General features: G+C 42.2%; 1 protein-coding gene across 2 annotated transcripts in view; it reads left to right on the top strand.

Annotated features, from left to right (window-relative positions):
• DOCK11 (dedicator of cytokinesis 11) overlaps positions 1-16,756 on the top strand; it is a 277,634-nt gene that overhangs the window by 205,750 nt on the left and 55,128 nt on the right. For both annotated transcript variants that reach the window (XM_056125843.1, XM_056125842.1), the window contains 2 exons: positions 1,403-1,540; positions 9,540-9,722. In XM_056125843.1, coding sequence (XP_055981818.1) covers positions 1,403-1,540; positions 9,540-9,722 — 321 coding nt within the window. The remainder of the gene's footprint in view (positions 1-1,402; positions 1,541-9,539; positions 9,723-16,756) is intronic.

The following is a 16,756-nucleotide window of genomic DNA, read 5'->3' as shown; positions in this document are numbered from 1 at the left end:
GAACAAGGAGTGATTGCAGATGGGCATCAGAGATGTTTTTGAGGTGATGGAAAAACTCTGAAATTGAATTTAAAATTGAATTTTGATGGCTGCATAACTTTGTCAATTTTCTAAAATTAATTGAATCATCTGCTTAAAATCAGAAAATTTGATGGCATAAAAATTACACCTCAACAAACTTAAAAATACAAATATGAATTCTTTTCATCTACCAAGTAGCTCTATACATATCATTTAAATATATTTAACACCAATATATTAATAATTACAGTATATGAATATATTTATGATTAATGTATTGATTATTACAATATATTAATGTATTTAATATATCATTTTGTTCTATCAATAGCTACTACTATTATTGTCTTTGTAGAATGAGGAAATTGAAGCTCCCAGGGAAGTTAATGCCACATGACTGGTCAGTGGTAGAATCTGGACTCAGATCTAGACCAGCTTTCTCAAGAGTTCTTCCTTCTAACCATTATATCATAGTTGAAGGTAGATGAAGGAAAAAGTCTGTTTGGGGATTCTGTCTGGTGATGTTAGCATTAGATCTGTTGTCACAATTTTGTATATTACTTTGTCTTTGTTGTAGTTTGGAATAAGTTGTAACCTGTTTGTTAGTTTCTTGAGGGAGAGGCAAGTAGGGCTGTAGAAGGCATCCCTTCACTTTTTAAAAGTCACCCCCAGTGTTGCTCACTGATTCCTCTGCCCTAGGCTTGGTACTTGGGAATCCATGTGGTTGCCAAGGATCAATCCTTGGTCTCCTGCATGCAGAGCACATGCTTTAGCCTGTTGAACTCTTTTCCTGGCCCCCAAATTTTAAGAAGGTGCTTATAAACCAGTACATATTTATCTGTAACTTGTTCTTTCTTTTATGTCTGTTTGCAAGGAAAACAATATATATAGGCTGTTGAATTGTGATATCTGTTATTTTCTCTGCTCATAGCAGACTTTATGTGCCACGGTAGATAACAATAAGATGTAAATTAAATAATACAATTTAAAAATAAATGTTGTCCTGAATTGCTCCTAAAGAGAAACACAAATGCTGGTTGCCTTGTATCCATTCTGAATTTACTGATATCTTAATTGACAGACAGTATGACTAGATTAATAAAAAGTCCTTTTACATACTAGGTGTCTGTTGTGTTCCAGTGGAAAGTAATTTTATCTGTTTCAAATGATGAGACTTTAGTATAGCTGTAGTTTCTGTGTTGTTTTGAGATTTCCTAGTAGAAAGATGGCCCAAATGTTTTGAAAGTATGTAAAAGATACTTCTCTCCCCGATGCTTTCAAGCAGAGGTTTGCTAAGCAAGAATTAGTAAAGTTTGTTCTCAAAATCTGGGCAAGATATGCCAGCTATGCCTACAAACTTTCTCTTTTTCATGTTTTATAGAGCCAGCTTTTAAATAATGATGGCCACAACCCACTGATGAAAAAAGTTTTTGATATTCATCTTGCTTTCCTTAAAAATGGCCAATCTGAAGTGTCACTGAAGCATGTATTTGCCTCCCTGCGAGCTTTCATTAGTAAGGTAAGGAGAAGAACTTTGCACTGCTTGTGGATAGAAATGACATCTGAAAGTGTCAGCTATTGAAATCATTCAGCACTGCCTTCATAAATAGAAATGAACAACAGAATACACACCGAGGGCTTAACCAAAAATTGCCTAAAATCAGAACATGCATTTTTGTTTCGGTTTGATTTGGGGAACACACTTGATGGTATTCAATGGCTGCTCTGTTTGGGTGCTTGGGGGTTACTTTTGGCAGTTGACTTAGAAGTGGTCCAAGGGCCTCCTGCATGCAAAACAGATTCTCAGCTTATTGTGTCATTTCCCCACCACCAAAACATGCCTTTCAAGTGGGCGTGACTATGGTTCACAACTGATATGAATAGGGTTTTATATACACTCCTCATCGCACCCTCTACCCAGGTCTTTGCTTCCTTCCACCATTGTCCCAGTGTCCGTCACTCACTTTCTTCCTCCCTGTGATAAGCTTCCCACTGACAAGTTCTCAGTTTTTGTTGCTTTGGGTATTTGTTGTTTCCCTATTCTGTTTCTTCATGTCCCACATTTAAGAGAGATGAGTATGGGGGGCTAGACCATAACTGGGTAGGGCTCTTGCTTGCACATAGCTGACACAGATTCGAGCCCAGGTACTCCATATGGTCTCCTGAGCTGAGCAGGAATGCTCCCTGAACACAGAGCCAAGAGGAAGCCCTGAGCACCACTGGGTGTGCCCCCAAAACAAAGCAAGAAAAGGGGTAATTCTATGTCTTTCCCTCTCCTTCTAACTTCACTTAGTTTGATAATTTCCAGTCCGTCCATGTGGGAGAAAATTTTATGATTTCATTTTTTCTTATAGCTGAGTGTAATATACACATTATGTATTTGTACAACCATTTTTTATCCACTCATCTCATCTTGGACATTCGGGTTATTTCCAGATTTGGGCTATTGTAAATAGTGCTGTGATCAACCTAGGAATCCAGGTACCTTTTCTAAATTGAGCTTTTGGACCTTTGGTGTAGATGCCCAGAAATGAAATTGCTGAGTCATGTGGAAGCTCAAGACCTAACTTTGTAGAAATTTTATTTTTATAAAGTTGTTCACAATAATTGATTACATTCAATATTTCAACACCAATCCCACCACCATTATTTCTAGGTGTTCCACCACCACTCAAGCCTGCCCCACAGGCAGATGCCAGATAATTTATTTTGTATTGCTTGTTATGAATAGTATAAGATGTCCGTAAGGGCCTCTCTCACAGGATTCAAACACAAAGTAAAAAAAAAGAATAGTATGAGATATTGCACAGCTGCATTTGCTGCAGCGCATTCCTGGGATTCTAAAAATTAAAATAATTGGGGTCCAGAGCCATCTCTGCAACAAGCTGCTCAGTTCTGAAATTCATTTGAGAGTCTCTGGATCATGGCCCTTAATGGGCTTAAATGGCACCCAGAGGCAGTTCCTGCACGTGACAGCCAGGGCCCTGGAGGGGTGGGGAGAGGACGGCCCAGTCCTGACCCCTTGATGCCTGGTGTTTTCAGTCAATCATCCCGCATGCCTGGGTTTTTCAGCAGATTTATTCTCTTGTGTGGGGTACCCAGGACAGGCCTATGAAGATTGGCTGTGAGGGTGGCGGCTATTGGTTTCTAGAGATTTGGGGCTGCCGGGGTTCATCTGATGCAGGCAGAGAGAGAGGACACCTGCTCCCATCTGAGGTGCCCTGGCGAAATTATGCTGGCGCATGTTCTGGAGCCATACCTGCAGCGAGCTGCTCAGTTTCAAGATTCATTTGTGAGTCTCCCAATCCCTAATTTTTGAGGTTTCCATATTGTTTTGGAAAACGTTTGAACTATGTTCTTACTAGCAGTGAATGAGTGTCCCATTTTCCCCACATCCACGCCAGCATTGATTTGTTTTGTTCTTTATGATGTGTGCCAGTCTCACTGGTGTGAGATGATACCTAATTGTTCTTTTGATTTGCATCTCCCTGATAATCAGTGATGCAGAGATTTTTTTCATGTATCTTTTAGCCATCTCTGTGTCTTCTTTGAGCAGGTTTCTATTCATCTCTTCCCCCCATTTTTGGTGATTTTTTTGTTTTGTTTGTTTTTGGTAGATTTTCACTAACGCTTTATATATCTTGGATAGCAACCCTTTATCTTATATTGGTGAGTAAATATCCTCTCCCTGTCTTTTTATTTTGCCTGTTGTTTAATTTGTGGTGCATAAGCTTCTTAGTTTGATGTAGCCCCATTTGTTTACCTTTTTTTCTTTTCAGTTTGCTTGGCCAATGGTTTTGATTCATTGCAGATGCCTCAAAACATGCTTTTTATTGCACCTTGTCATACTTCCATTTTTTCAAAAGATTCATGTGAAGAATGTCTTTTGCAAATGATCTGTCTGACCAAATTTTGTTTTTCTATAAGAGATGTAAAATCTCTTAAGTGCTTTCATGAATAGGCACTTTGAAAACAGAGGCCAAGTTTTTGTCACCCCAAGGTGATATTTGATATTTGGCTAACGAGGCACTCAGTCCACTTTCAAAAAATCCTTCCTTTAACTGCCCAATGTGTTTTGGTACCCTACATTTTCAGGCCACTTACCTTATGTAAAAAATTCAACCTAGACTTTAGAAATAAATGAAAAGAGCAATGATTTATTTATTTTATTTTTATTTTGAAAGGGTATTTTCTATGTGGTGCCCAGGAAGCTGGCAGCCCCTCCTGGTGATTCTTAGCTATCCAGACCAGCTGTTTAATGCAAGGCCCTGAGTAGTTGATACTGCTTTGGCTCTGTCGTGATGGAGGTTATCCAGGTCAACCTGGCAGAACCTGGGGATCTCAACCAGGCCCTGTTGTGCTGGGCAACTCTAGTGCTCTAGCAGGGATGCTCAGGGCACCTTGTGGTGCTGGGAATTAAACCATGGTCATTCACATGCAGGACATGCATCCTAATGCGTGAATTGGCTCCCCAGCCATGAGTTATTTTTGCTTTGATTTTGGTAGCTTTTAAACTTATTTAATAGCATAAACCAAGATGGATTTAAATTATGGAAAATTATGGAAAGGCACAGGCTGAGTGTGTGACTAAGTGTGTGACTCAGCACTAAGACAAATACAATCAATTGATTTCGGTAATAGCTAACTAAGCATAGAAAACTTTTCTGTTGTTCTCTCTCTCACACACACATATATACACACATATACATACATCATATATATGCATAGATATATAGATATATTGGATTTAATGAGAAATTAGGTGAGTTTGAAATTTAGGTTTACCTGCCCCTCCCCACATTCTTTTGTTTTTGGTTTGGGGGGGTCACACTCAGTTGGTGTTCAGGAGCTATTCCTGTTTCTGTGCCTATAAGAGACCCCTGGCCATACTTGCAGGGTGTATAAGGTGCTAGGGACCCAAAGGGCATTATTGGCTAAACTGTGAGACTTGTACTTTACCTGTACTATCTCTTCAACCCCTTCCCCATTATGTTTTTTCTTCTTTGGGTTTTGGGCCACACCAGCCAAGGGCTTAATCCTAGCTCTGGATCACTCCTGGCAGGGTTTGAGGACCCTATGTGTATAGTGCTGGGGATTGAACCAGGATTGGCCACATGCAAGGTGAGCACCCTGCCTATTACACTGCATCTCTTTCTCCCTTCCCCAATTTTATGCAGTTTGTTGATAAAGAGGTATATTTTTTATTTAATTTTTAGTTAGGCACCATAATTTGCAAAGTTGACTATAGAGTTTCAGGCATGCAGTGTTCCGATTTGAATTCTACCACCAGTGTCCACAATCCTCTAACAAAATGACCCCAGATTTGTTTCAACGCAGTGGTAATCTCAAATATAGTAAAACTATACAGTGTTAGCTTTAAAAATTTTTGAGAGAAAACCATGGAAATGATCCAGAGGTAGCTCTTATCTCTTTGGAAAAGATCTCTGACCAACCTCCTTCTTTAAAGGTCACTAAACCTAAATTCTAGAACAATCCTTTTAACATGCTTCCACAAAATAAAATCCTATATATTAAAACAGAAGTATTTGGAAAACTGAGTTCAGTATGAGCAATTTCAAGACACAGGAAGAGAGACAGAAATCATTTAACAGTTACTGTTTGTGAAGCACTTACTGGTTTCCTGTACACTGTTTCCCTGAGAAAACACTAGAGGGCACTGTGCACACACTTACACCACTTACACACTTATACACACACACACACACACACACACACACACACACACACGGAACCAGACAAAGAGACGGAAGTTAAACAATAAATAGCAGTGAAGCCAGGATTTAGTGTGGACTCAGCAAGAGATAAGACTAAAGAATTAAATAAGGACCAGATGATTTAGTACTCAGGAGTAAGAATTCAACTTTTAGGCATCCAGAAACATAGAAGTCAAGCAATTATATAGTTTTAAATGTAATTGGCGGGGGGGGGGGGGGTAGGGCTCTCCCAAGGCACCCCTAGGCGGGTGCTCACAGGGCCTAGGGGCCACTACTCTGGTCCTGAGATCATGAGCCACCCTTGCAATGCTCACGGCTATGCCCAGGCAATACTCAAGCACATGAAGATATATTTCCCTGACCCCCAAATGATCTCCACAGCCTCACAATTAGTTTTTTTTAAACAAGTGTGAATGGTAGTGTAGAACGTGGATTGGTGATTACATTAAAGGCAATAAGAAGATTTGTTATAATAGGCTAGATAAATGATCAGGGCCTGATATAAAGTAGTGACCATGGAGATGAGGAGACAAAGCCAGGTATGAGGGGCTGCAGCAATAGTACAGAGGTTTTGGTACCTGCTTGCACACACAGAATCCTAGTTCACCCCCATAACTACCCACAGGAACTGTTAGGAATGATTCCTGAGCACAGAGCCAGGACTGATCCCTGAGAACTGCCAGGTGTGGCCCCAACCGATCCTCTCCCCCCACCTCTGCAAATATGAGACATGCTAAAACAGTAATACAGTAATACAGTAAGACTGTGTATAAGGTAAAAGTCAAAGAGTTCTGTTTTGTGGATCTGTTGACATTATGGTGCCTAAAGCACTTCCAGTTTAGAGCCATTAAGGGCAGCTGGATATAGAGATCTTTGTTATGAAAAGAGAACAAGGTTAGAGACTGAAACGTGCAGTTACCTATCCATGATGCATTTATTAAATCCCATCTCTCAGAATGCTTCTCTCTCAGCACTTTGCTATATACAAAAGGAAGAGTAAGCCTAATCTCTTGGCTGTATAGAAGAAGAATGGAAATTAGCAAGTGGGTTAAATAATCAGTAACTCCACTAGGTTCTAGGAAGGAACTAAAGTGAAAAGATGGAGAATAAAGGTTTAAGGGAGATGGTCTTTCTCCAGGTTGGTTTTCTACTTTCACAGTGAGGCCCGGAATGTTTGAAAAGTATCCAGCTGTTTGAAAAGCTCAAGAGAAAATACTCTAGGGAGAAGGGCACACACAGACCAAGACCCTGAGCTGGGAAAGAGCTTGAAATTCTGGGAACAGAAAGTCCCATTTTAGCAGGAACATGGTGAAGTGGAGAGACCATCAGTGTGTAAGTGGTAATAGAGGGGATGGGAGTGATTTAATTTCCACTGAAGAGAACGTAGAACAAAATGATATGGAGAGCATGGGAGTACGGAGAATATGGAGAACAAAGGGAAGGGTATGAACACAACACTGGAGAAAAATACCAGAGCAGAAAGAGGAATCTATAGAGAGGAAGCAGTCATGCAAGTAGAAAGAAAGGAAACAAATAAAAATACCATGGAAACCAGACTAGAAGAATGTCCAGATTTTTCAAATGTATACAGAGCAGTTTAATAGAATATCAGGGAAAGTCTATTGAAATCGGCAGTTGAGCGTTCATTGGGACTGAAGCAGTAGTACAGAGAATAGGGCACTTCCTTGCAAGCAGGCTGACAAGGTTATGTTTCTGGCACCACATGTGGTCCAGTGAGCCCCTCTAGGAGTTGTCCCTGAGTACAGCTGGGTGAGGCTCAAAAAAATAATGAAGAGATTATTGATGATTTTAGTTATTGTTGGCTCATAGTAGTGACATAAGTAGACTTGGAATCAGTTAAACTTAGAATGAGCTAGATTTCAGCAGTACTGTCCCTTAAACCTTTGTTTTTCGTACTAGAGCGTTTTGCCTAGAAAGAGTTGGTTTATTCAGTGCAACTGTTAGTAAGACTTCGCAGTGGTGATGAGAGAACATTTATTGGATATTCATTATCTGCATTTTTATCACTTGGTATTAACTTGATAAAGAAGATAGATTCCTATGACCTGGGTTGAAATTCAAGGTTCCCAAGGAAAAATTTGTATTTTTCGGTGAAGCAGGATAGTTGCTTCACTTTTTAGTTGCATATTTTATTTTTAATTTTTGTTTTATAATACTATGAATAATGGTTTCTCATGGGCACAAGAAATAATTTTGAAAACTTTATATGACCTGAAAACTTCATATTCCCTGAAAAGCATCCATTATTGTGTATCCTGAAGCAGATTACTACTTGCGGGGAAATATAGGTTATAGCAGTTTTATATTAAATGTGTAGTTTATCTTCTACAAAGTAGATTGAGTGCATTCTCAAAATAAAAGCCACCTGGCTGTTTTTAATGTTAGTCACTTTGGTTATACTTTTTCTATGCCATTATGTATTTTAATCAATGCTGTTTATGAGTAGAAGATGCACGTATTCACACTTCGTCTATTTCCTGTTTTATTGAATGAACAACTGGCAGAGTAGATTCCCACTACAATATTCTTGGTATCTGGATATTCATAATAAGAGTAAATAATGCTTTAAATAAAAATCAGAGATGAGGCCAGGGAGATAGTGTAGGAGGTAAGACACTTGCCTTACATGCATTCAGCCCAGTTTCTATATCTGGCACCACATAATTGTTCCCCAAACACAGAGCTAAGAGTGAGCCCTGACCTCAAAAGGTCAAAAAGTATTCTCTTTTCAGCAGATTATTTTTCCCATTTTAAAACCCAAATTAACCTCATCAGTCATTTTCTTTATTTTTGTGTGGGGCCTCTAAAGCAGTCTTCAGAAGTGTTCCACTTACCACCTTTTGCCTGGGTCCCCACTGGCAATTCTCAGCCCACTAGCAATTCAGTGCAAAGAACCTAAGGATTCCATTCTGCTAAAGCCTTGCTATGCCAGGAGTTACCCAGGCCATCCCAGTTGTGCTATTTGGTGGCAGTGGTAGAGTGAGTTGTTCCAGGCTGCACTTGACAATATTCAGGAAACCATGTGCCAGGGATCGAACCCATGTTGAGTATCACCACTGTATTATCTCAGAGTATACCATTCATTTTATAATATCTCATTTTTTCAGATCATCTTTCCACTTACCACCTTTTCCTGATTGTCTTCATCTCATGATCTGTACCATTCATAGTTAGTATCTTTACATTTTGGGAGTTGGTTGGGACCTCAGGGGCTGTTCTCAACAATTCTGATACTTGAAAAGTTTAATGATCAGGCATTTGTGGTGCTGGGGGTCTCTAGGGCTATACCCAGAAATGCTTGGGGTTATGGTGGTCCAAAGTTCAAACCTGGTTCTGATTCCATGCTTTGCATGTACCCCTGACTGCTGAGCTGTCCTCCTGGTCCCCCCATTTTGTTTTCAGTACTTTTGCATTGTGGAGACCACATTTCATGATGTTAGAGAGTGAAGGCATGTGGTGCCAAGGACAACACCCAGAACCTTGCATATGCAGGGCCTCCACTGCATCATTTGAGTCACTTCTCTGGCCCCCTCAATTTTTGGAGTCATGTGTACCTTGATTGGAATTGTTCTGTCACTGGTAGATGCTGACCTTCACGACATTAACTAGCTCAGATTCGCTTGCAAGAGCCTTCCGTTGATTTCATTTATTCAAAGCACCCTCAAATGTACAGGCACAGATTCAATAGGCACCTAAAACTAACTATATTGGTTGGTTTTATGATCAGGACTTCTGATACTTATTTCTGTTTCTTGTCTTCAGTTTCCCTCCGCCTTTTTCAAAGGTAGAGTAAACATGTGTGCTGCCTTTTGCTATGAAGTTCTCAAGTGCTGTACCTCGAAGATCAGCTCAACTAGGAATGAAGCCTCTGCACTTTTGTATCTCCTGATGAGAAACAACTTCGAGTACACTAAAAGAAAAACCTTCCTGAGGACACATCTTCAGGTCAGTGTGAACAAAAGCTCCTCTTTTTTCCTGTCTTCATTATTTAACCTAGTGATCAGTATTTCCCAAAGTGGATAAGAATTGCCACAGAATATTTGCAGGGAATGGTGGTAGACCTGAGCACAGTGGGAAGAAGTGGCTCTTTCTTTTTATTTGCCTAGCACTGTAGCACTGTCCTCCCATTGCTCATCAATTTGCTCGAGCGGGCCCAGTAATGTCTGCATTGTGAGACTTGTTGTTACTGTGTTTGGCATATCGAATATGTCACAGGGAGCTTTCCAGGCTTTGCCATGCAGGCAAGATACTCATGGTAGTTTGCTGGGCTCTCGGAGGGAGGAGGAGGAAGCAAACCTGGGTCCGCCCTGCTGACCGCATGCAAGGCAAATGCCCTACCGCTGTGCTATCACTCCAGCCCTTATTTGCCTAAAGAAAGTAGATTTATAGGAGGTGATTGTTTTTTGTTTCTTTTTTTTTCCTGAAAAGTGGGTGGTAGGTCAAATAAGTTTAGGAACTTTTTTGTTTTTATACTGTACCCAGTGAGACTCAGGGCTTACTTCTGGCAGTGTGTTCAGGAATCACTCTTAGAGGTGCTCACAGAGGCCATATATGTATGGGGATCAAATTCAGGCCAGCCATGTACAAGGCAGGTGCCTTCCCCACTACATTATTGCTTCATCCCAAGTTTGGGAATGTCTACATAGATCATAATGTAGCACTACCCAGTCCCAAAGAGGGACCCAAGTGTTAAGTGTGGCCATTTAACACTTGAACTCTGCCTAATCCAAGTTGAGATGTGCTTCAACTGTAGAATACTCATTGGCTTTTATTTTTATTTTTTTTATTTCTTTCTTTTTTCTTTTTTATTTATTTATTTATTGAATCACCGTGGGAAAGGTTACAAAGCTTTCAGGTTTAGGTCTCAGTCATGCAAATATCAAACACATTTCCCTTTACCAATACTTATTTTTTCCCATGAAGAACCCCAATAAAACCCCACCCCCCACCCCTCCCAGTCCCTGTGGGGCAGATGAATTCTAGTTAACACTCTATCTGCTTTGATTAGATTCATTGTTTCAATAAAAGATTCACCACTATTATTTAGAATTTACCCCCCGCCCCCCAATCAGACATGCTGCAAAAGCATTGTGAAGTGATTTGCTTTCTACAGCTGGGTTCAAGAATTAAATGTTGGTTTTGGATTTCTGCTATTTTACTTATTGACCCTGGAAGTATTTCTACTGAAAGTCAGATAGTTAAGAAATTGGTTTCTGTGCTCTGGAGTCGTGGCCGTGCTGGAGAGCCGCTAGGGGCGGGGGGCAACTGGTGGCCTCGGTAGGGCGTGAAGGGCGGACCGAAACGCCCCCCTTCCCATGAGGTTTTAGTCGTCCCCACTCCCCCGGCTCATACCTGCTGTCCACAAGGCTCCCATGCGGCCGCCATCTTTCTTTCCAGAGAGGAGAAGGCGACTGGGGCAACACCCTTTCCCCTCCGGACAGACATGATGACCTGGATTAACGCATAGTCCGTTCACTTTTCTGCTCCAAGCTGCCGGGTTCTGTATTAAGTCCTTGTGCTTCTGGGGCCATGGCCGTGCTGGAGAGCCGCTCGCGGGGGGCAACTGGTGACCTCGGTAGGGCGTGAAGGACGGACCAGAACGCCCCCCTTCCCATGAGGTTTTAGTCGCCCCCACACCCCCGGCTCATACCTGCTGTCCACAAGGCTCCCATGTGGCCGCCATCTTTCTTTCCAGAGGGAGGAGGGCGGAAGGGAGCAACACCCTTTCCCCTCTGGCAGACTTGATGGCCTGGGTTAACACATAGCCCGTTCACTTTTCTGCTCCAAGCTGCTGGGTTCTGCATTAAGTCCTTGTGCTTCTGGGGCTGTGGCCGTGCTGGAGAGCCGCTCGTGGGGGGCAACTGGTGACCTCGGTAGGGCGTGAAGGACGGACTGGAACGCCCCCCTTCCCATGAGGTTTTAGTCGCCCCCACACCCCCGGCTCATACCTGCTGTCCACAAGGCTCCCATGCGGCCGCCATCCTTCTTTCCAGAGAAGAGAGGGCGAATGGGGCAACACCCTTTCCCCTCTGGCAGACTTGATGGCCTGGATTAACGCATAGTCCTTTCACTTTTCTGCTCCAAGCTGCTGGGTTCTGCATTAAGTCCTTGTGCTTCTGGGGCTGTGGCCGTGCTGGAGAGCCGCTCGTGGGGGGCAACTGGTGACCTCGGTAGGGCGTGAAGGACGGACCGGAACGCCCCCCTTCCCATGAGGTTTTAGTCGCCCCCACTCCCCCAGCTCATGCCTGCTGTCCACAAGGCTCCCATGTGGCCGCCATCTTTCTTTCCAGAGAGGAGAGGGCGAATGGGGCAACACCCTTTCCCCTCCAGCAGACTTGATGGCCTGGATTAACGCATAGTCCGTTCACTTTTCTGCTCCAAGCTGCTGGGTTCTGCATTAAATCCTTGTGTTTCTGGGGCTGTGGCTGTGCTGGAGAGCCGCTCGTGGGGGGCAACTGGTGGCCTCTGTAGGGTGTGAAGGACGGACCGGAACGCCCCCCTTCCCATGAGGTTTTAATCGCCCCCACACCCCCGGCTCATACCTGCTGTCCACAAGGCCCCCATGCGGCCACCATCCTTCTTTCCAGAGAAGAGAGGGCGAATGGGGCAACACCCTTTCCCCTCTGGACAGACATGATGGCCTGGATTAACGCATAGCCCGTTCACTTTTCTGCTCCAAGCTGCTGGGTTATGCATTAAGTCCTTGTGTTTCTGGGGCTGTTAGCTCCAAACTTAACTATGATTTTCAGAGAGAAACGTTGGGTGGTTTACTTCCCATGGATAACTTTGTATATAGAGAGATGTTGCGCGGCCGTGCGGTTTTGAGGAAAAGTCCTAGTTCCCGCATACTCGAGCTGTGCTTGTAGAGGCTTCTGGTCACCGGGGTTCCATCTGGGGGAGGCGGGATGCGGTACCTACCCCATCTGGGACTTCCCGATGATCTCGGCTCTTTTTGGAACCTGTTTTTTTTTTTCCTTCGGGATCTGTGGATCCCGCCCTCCATGTAGTCCTTCTCTTCGGCTGAATGCTGTAAAGATGGCCTACTCATTGGCTTTTAAAGACTAAATACTGAAAGGCTATATATATTAAAATAGTATTTTGAACATAATGACTCAAGCAAAATTTACCTGCATCTTTCACTTTTTATTTATTTATTTATTATTAGTGAATCACCATGACGTACAGTTACAGGCTTACAAACTTCTGTGCTTGCGTTTCAGTCATACAATGATCGAGTACCCATCCCTCCACCAGTGCCCATTTTCTACCACCAATGGTCCCAGCATCCCTCCGACCACACCCACCCCGTCCCCTCCACCCTGCCCCACCTCTGTGGTAGGGCATTCCCTTTTGGTCTCTCTCTCCTTTTGGGTGTTGTGGTTCGCAATAGAGGTATTGAGGGGCCATCATGTTCGGTCTACAGTCTACTTTCGGCATGCATCTTTCAACTCGAATGGGTCCTCCCAAAATCCTTTACTTGGTGTTCCCTTCTCTATCTGAGCTGCCTTTTCCCCCAGCATGTGAGGTTGGTTTCCAAGTCGTGGAGCAGATCTCCTGGTCCTTATCTCTACTACTCTTTGGTGTTAGTCTCCCTTTCTGTTACTTTATATTCCACAGATGAGTGCAATCTTTCTATGCCTGTCCCTCTCTTTCTGACTCATTTCACTTAACATGATACTTTCCATATTGATTCACTTATATGCAAATTCTATTACTTCATCTTTTCTAACAGCTGCATAGTATTCCATAGTGTAGATGTACCAATGTTTCTTTAACCAGTCATCTGTTCTTGGGCACTCGGGTTTTTTCCAGATTCACTTTCTTATGTGACTACTAGGCAATTTAAAGTGACATCTGTGGCTCATATCCTAAACTTTTTCTTTTCACCATTCCTTTATACCCAAGAAATTTTTACATGATCTCAGGTTTACAAGAATATATGATAGATGTATAAATAAAATATTTACTGATCATAAATAAATGCTGGTTCTAGGGACCCAATCAGAGTCTCCTGAATACAAAGCAAAGATCCTTAAAGTAAATTTTAAGGATTTTTTGTGACACACGTCTCACCCTACATTCACCTACACAACCCCATGGTAAGAAGCTAGAGGCTAGAGCTTAGGAATTTAAAGCATAGACTCTAGTTCAAGATTCCGTGGCTCCCACAAACTGTGTGACCTTGAGTATTACTCTCATAGTCTCTTGGTGTCTCAGTTTCCTACTGTGAGGCAAGTGGTAAAACCAGAGAGATACTGTAAGGAGGGTGAAGCGATTGCCTTGCACCAAGCTGACCCTGGTTTAATCCCTACATCACAGAGGGTTTCCTAAATTCCATCAGGAATGATTCCTAAGCACATAACCATAGGTAAATTCTGAGCATCATTAGATGTTCCCCCACCCTCCAAAAAGTGGTAAGTACACCTACGATCTTATGTTGTGAGACTTCCTTGGATGCTTGGCATGGAAATATTTGCTAGATACTCTATAACAGGTAATGTAGTTTATGATTTTTATGTGTCAAGCACACTCACTTAATTTAAAACATGAGAGAAGGCTCAAGGTTCAGTGGAAAGCATGGACTTTAGATATAGACCTACTTAGTCTTAATTTATAGCTCAATTGCTTATTTACTCGGTGTCCCTAGACAAATTACTCAGCCTGTCTTGACAATTTTCGTGCTTTATGAAGTGAAGCCAATAACCATTTCATCTTGTAAGGATTATCATAAGGATTAAGATAATTTGTGTGTAGAATGTAGCATAGTTTATAGCAATTATGGATACTTAGTACATGGTGGACTAGAGCAATATAGCACAGCAGGTAGGGCGTTTGCCTTACATGTGGTCAACCCGGGTTCGATTCCTCCATCCCTCTTGGAGAGCCTGGCAAGCTACCGAGAGTATCCCACCTGCACGGCAGAGCCTGGCAAGCTCCCTGTGGCATATTTGTTATTCCAAAAACAATAACAACAAGTCTCACAATGGAGACGTTACTGGTACCTGCTCGAGCAAATCGATAAACAATGGGAGGACAGTGCTACAGTGCAGTGCTAGTACATGGTAACTGTTATTCAGCATCTCCATGATGATGTATTACTTTGAAGAACTAACTCTGAATTAAACTACAGTTGAAACTTCTTGGCTCAGTAGGCCTCTTTGTAATTATGGGAAATTCTTGGTTATATTTTTATCTTCTCTGCCATGGTCTGTCCCATTGGAGTTTGTCATTGGAGACCGGGTTATAAATGGGGAAACAGCCATAAGCAGTCTTTTTTTTAAACATGTCATCAGGAATGTGAAAATCTGATAGAAAATATGCTTCCCATAATATTCTTCAATGGAATAACTTTTGGATAAAAAAGGACAGCATTAAATGCATGTTGGGCACCAAGTACAGTAGAAACAAGGGCCAGAAGGGCTAGTCCATGTTTGGAAGCCTTTCTCAAGTGCTAGGGGAAAGGGCAGTTGGAATAGAGAAGGAAACACTATGATAATGATGGTTGGAGAGATCGCTCTAGATAGGAGATGTGAGCTGAAAGTGGATAAAGGACCAAACATGATAGCCTCTCAGTATCTGTATTGCAAATCATAATGCCCCAATGTAGAGAGAGAGTAAGAAGAAAAGTGCAGGCTAGGAAGTTGGGTAGCAGTAGGGAATCTGAGGACAATGGTGGTGGGAAATGTACGCTGGTGGAGGACTGGGTGTTGGAACAGTGTATGACCGAAACCCAATTATGAAGGCTTTGTAACTGTGTATTTCATGGTGATTCAATAAAAGAGTTAATTTAATTTGAAAAAAAATAAATGCACGTTAGGGCTTCTACCATTTCCATCCCATCAGTGCTGCCAGCAATTCTTGTCCAACCTGGCTGGCGGTTCAGTACTCAAGCCTGAGGATACATTGCTGCTTTGGGCTCTGCAGTGCTTGGAATTACTTGAGGCTACCTCTGTGGTGTTTATGAGCCTTCAGGAATGCATCAAGTGATGCTCAGAGGATCATGTGACAGGAATGGAACTGGTGTTGGGTATATGCAAGGCATGTGCCTTAATCTCTATTTTCCCAGCCCCTTATCATTTCCTTTCAGGTGTCACTTGAATACCTAACCTTCACCCCAAGAAGTATTTCTTCAATGTGTGTTCTAATATGTTAGGAATTCTCTATTGAAAATCAAAATATTAGAATCATTCTTCTGAGTCAAAGCTTCATTTCATTCAAATCCTTTTTTCAGATATAAATGAATTACTAAGTTTGAAGACTTATAACCCTGTAAACCACATAGTAAGTGTTCAATAAAAGGCTACCTAAATTATAACCCGGATTTGATTCCTCTGTCCCTCTTGGAGAGCCCGCAAGCTACCGAGAGTATCCCGCCTGCACGGCAAAGCCTGGCAAGCTTACCTGGGGCATATTTGATATGCCAAAAACAGTAACAGCAAGTCTCACAATGGAGACGTTACTGGTGCCTGCTCGAGCAAATCGATGAACTATGGGAGGACAGTGTTACAGTGCTATATCTCTTAAGTTTCTGTAACAGCTCTGTAAAGCCAGCAATGTTGTCTTTACATATTGCAAACAAGGAAAGTGAGGCACAGAAGGCATAGATTTCTCAAAGGCCTCCAGTGTATCATTAATAAAATGACCATTAGTGTCTTGGAGTTTGCTTTTGGACCTCCTTGGTTATAGTTTCTACAGTACTCTGATTCGCAGAGTTAAGGTAAAGTGTGTATCCATTGGGTCATTTGTATTCAGTGGTTAACATATAAACCATCTGGCCATTCAACCAGAGGAGGGTGAGATTACAAAGCACCATCAAATTTATTACAGAAACTACTGTTTAAAGTTGGTAACCCTCATCAGAAACCAATACTGTGGAGCTGGGGGCAGGCAGGGGGAAGGGGGTACAGCCCAGCACACTGAAATAGTCTAGTGTAAAGGAAAGAGAAGCCATTGAATTTTTTTGACTTTTGGGTTACATT

Source organism: Sorex fumeus, unplaced genomic scaffold, assembly GCF_029834395.1.
Source record: "Sorex fumeus unplaced genomic scaffold, SorFum_2.1 ptg000058l, whole genome shotgun sequence".
Classification (NCBI taxonomy): domain Eukaryota; kingdom Metazoa; phylum Chordata; class Mammalia; order Eulipotyphla; family Soricidae; genus Sorex; species Sorex fumeus.
This window is presented reverse-complemented; position numbering and strand designations above follow the sequence as displayed.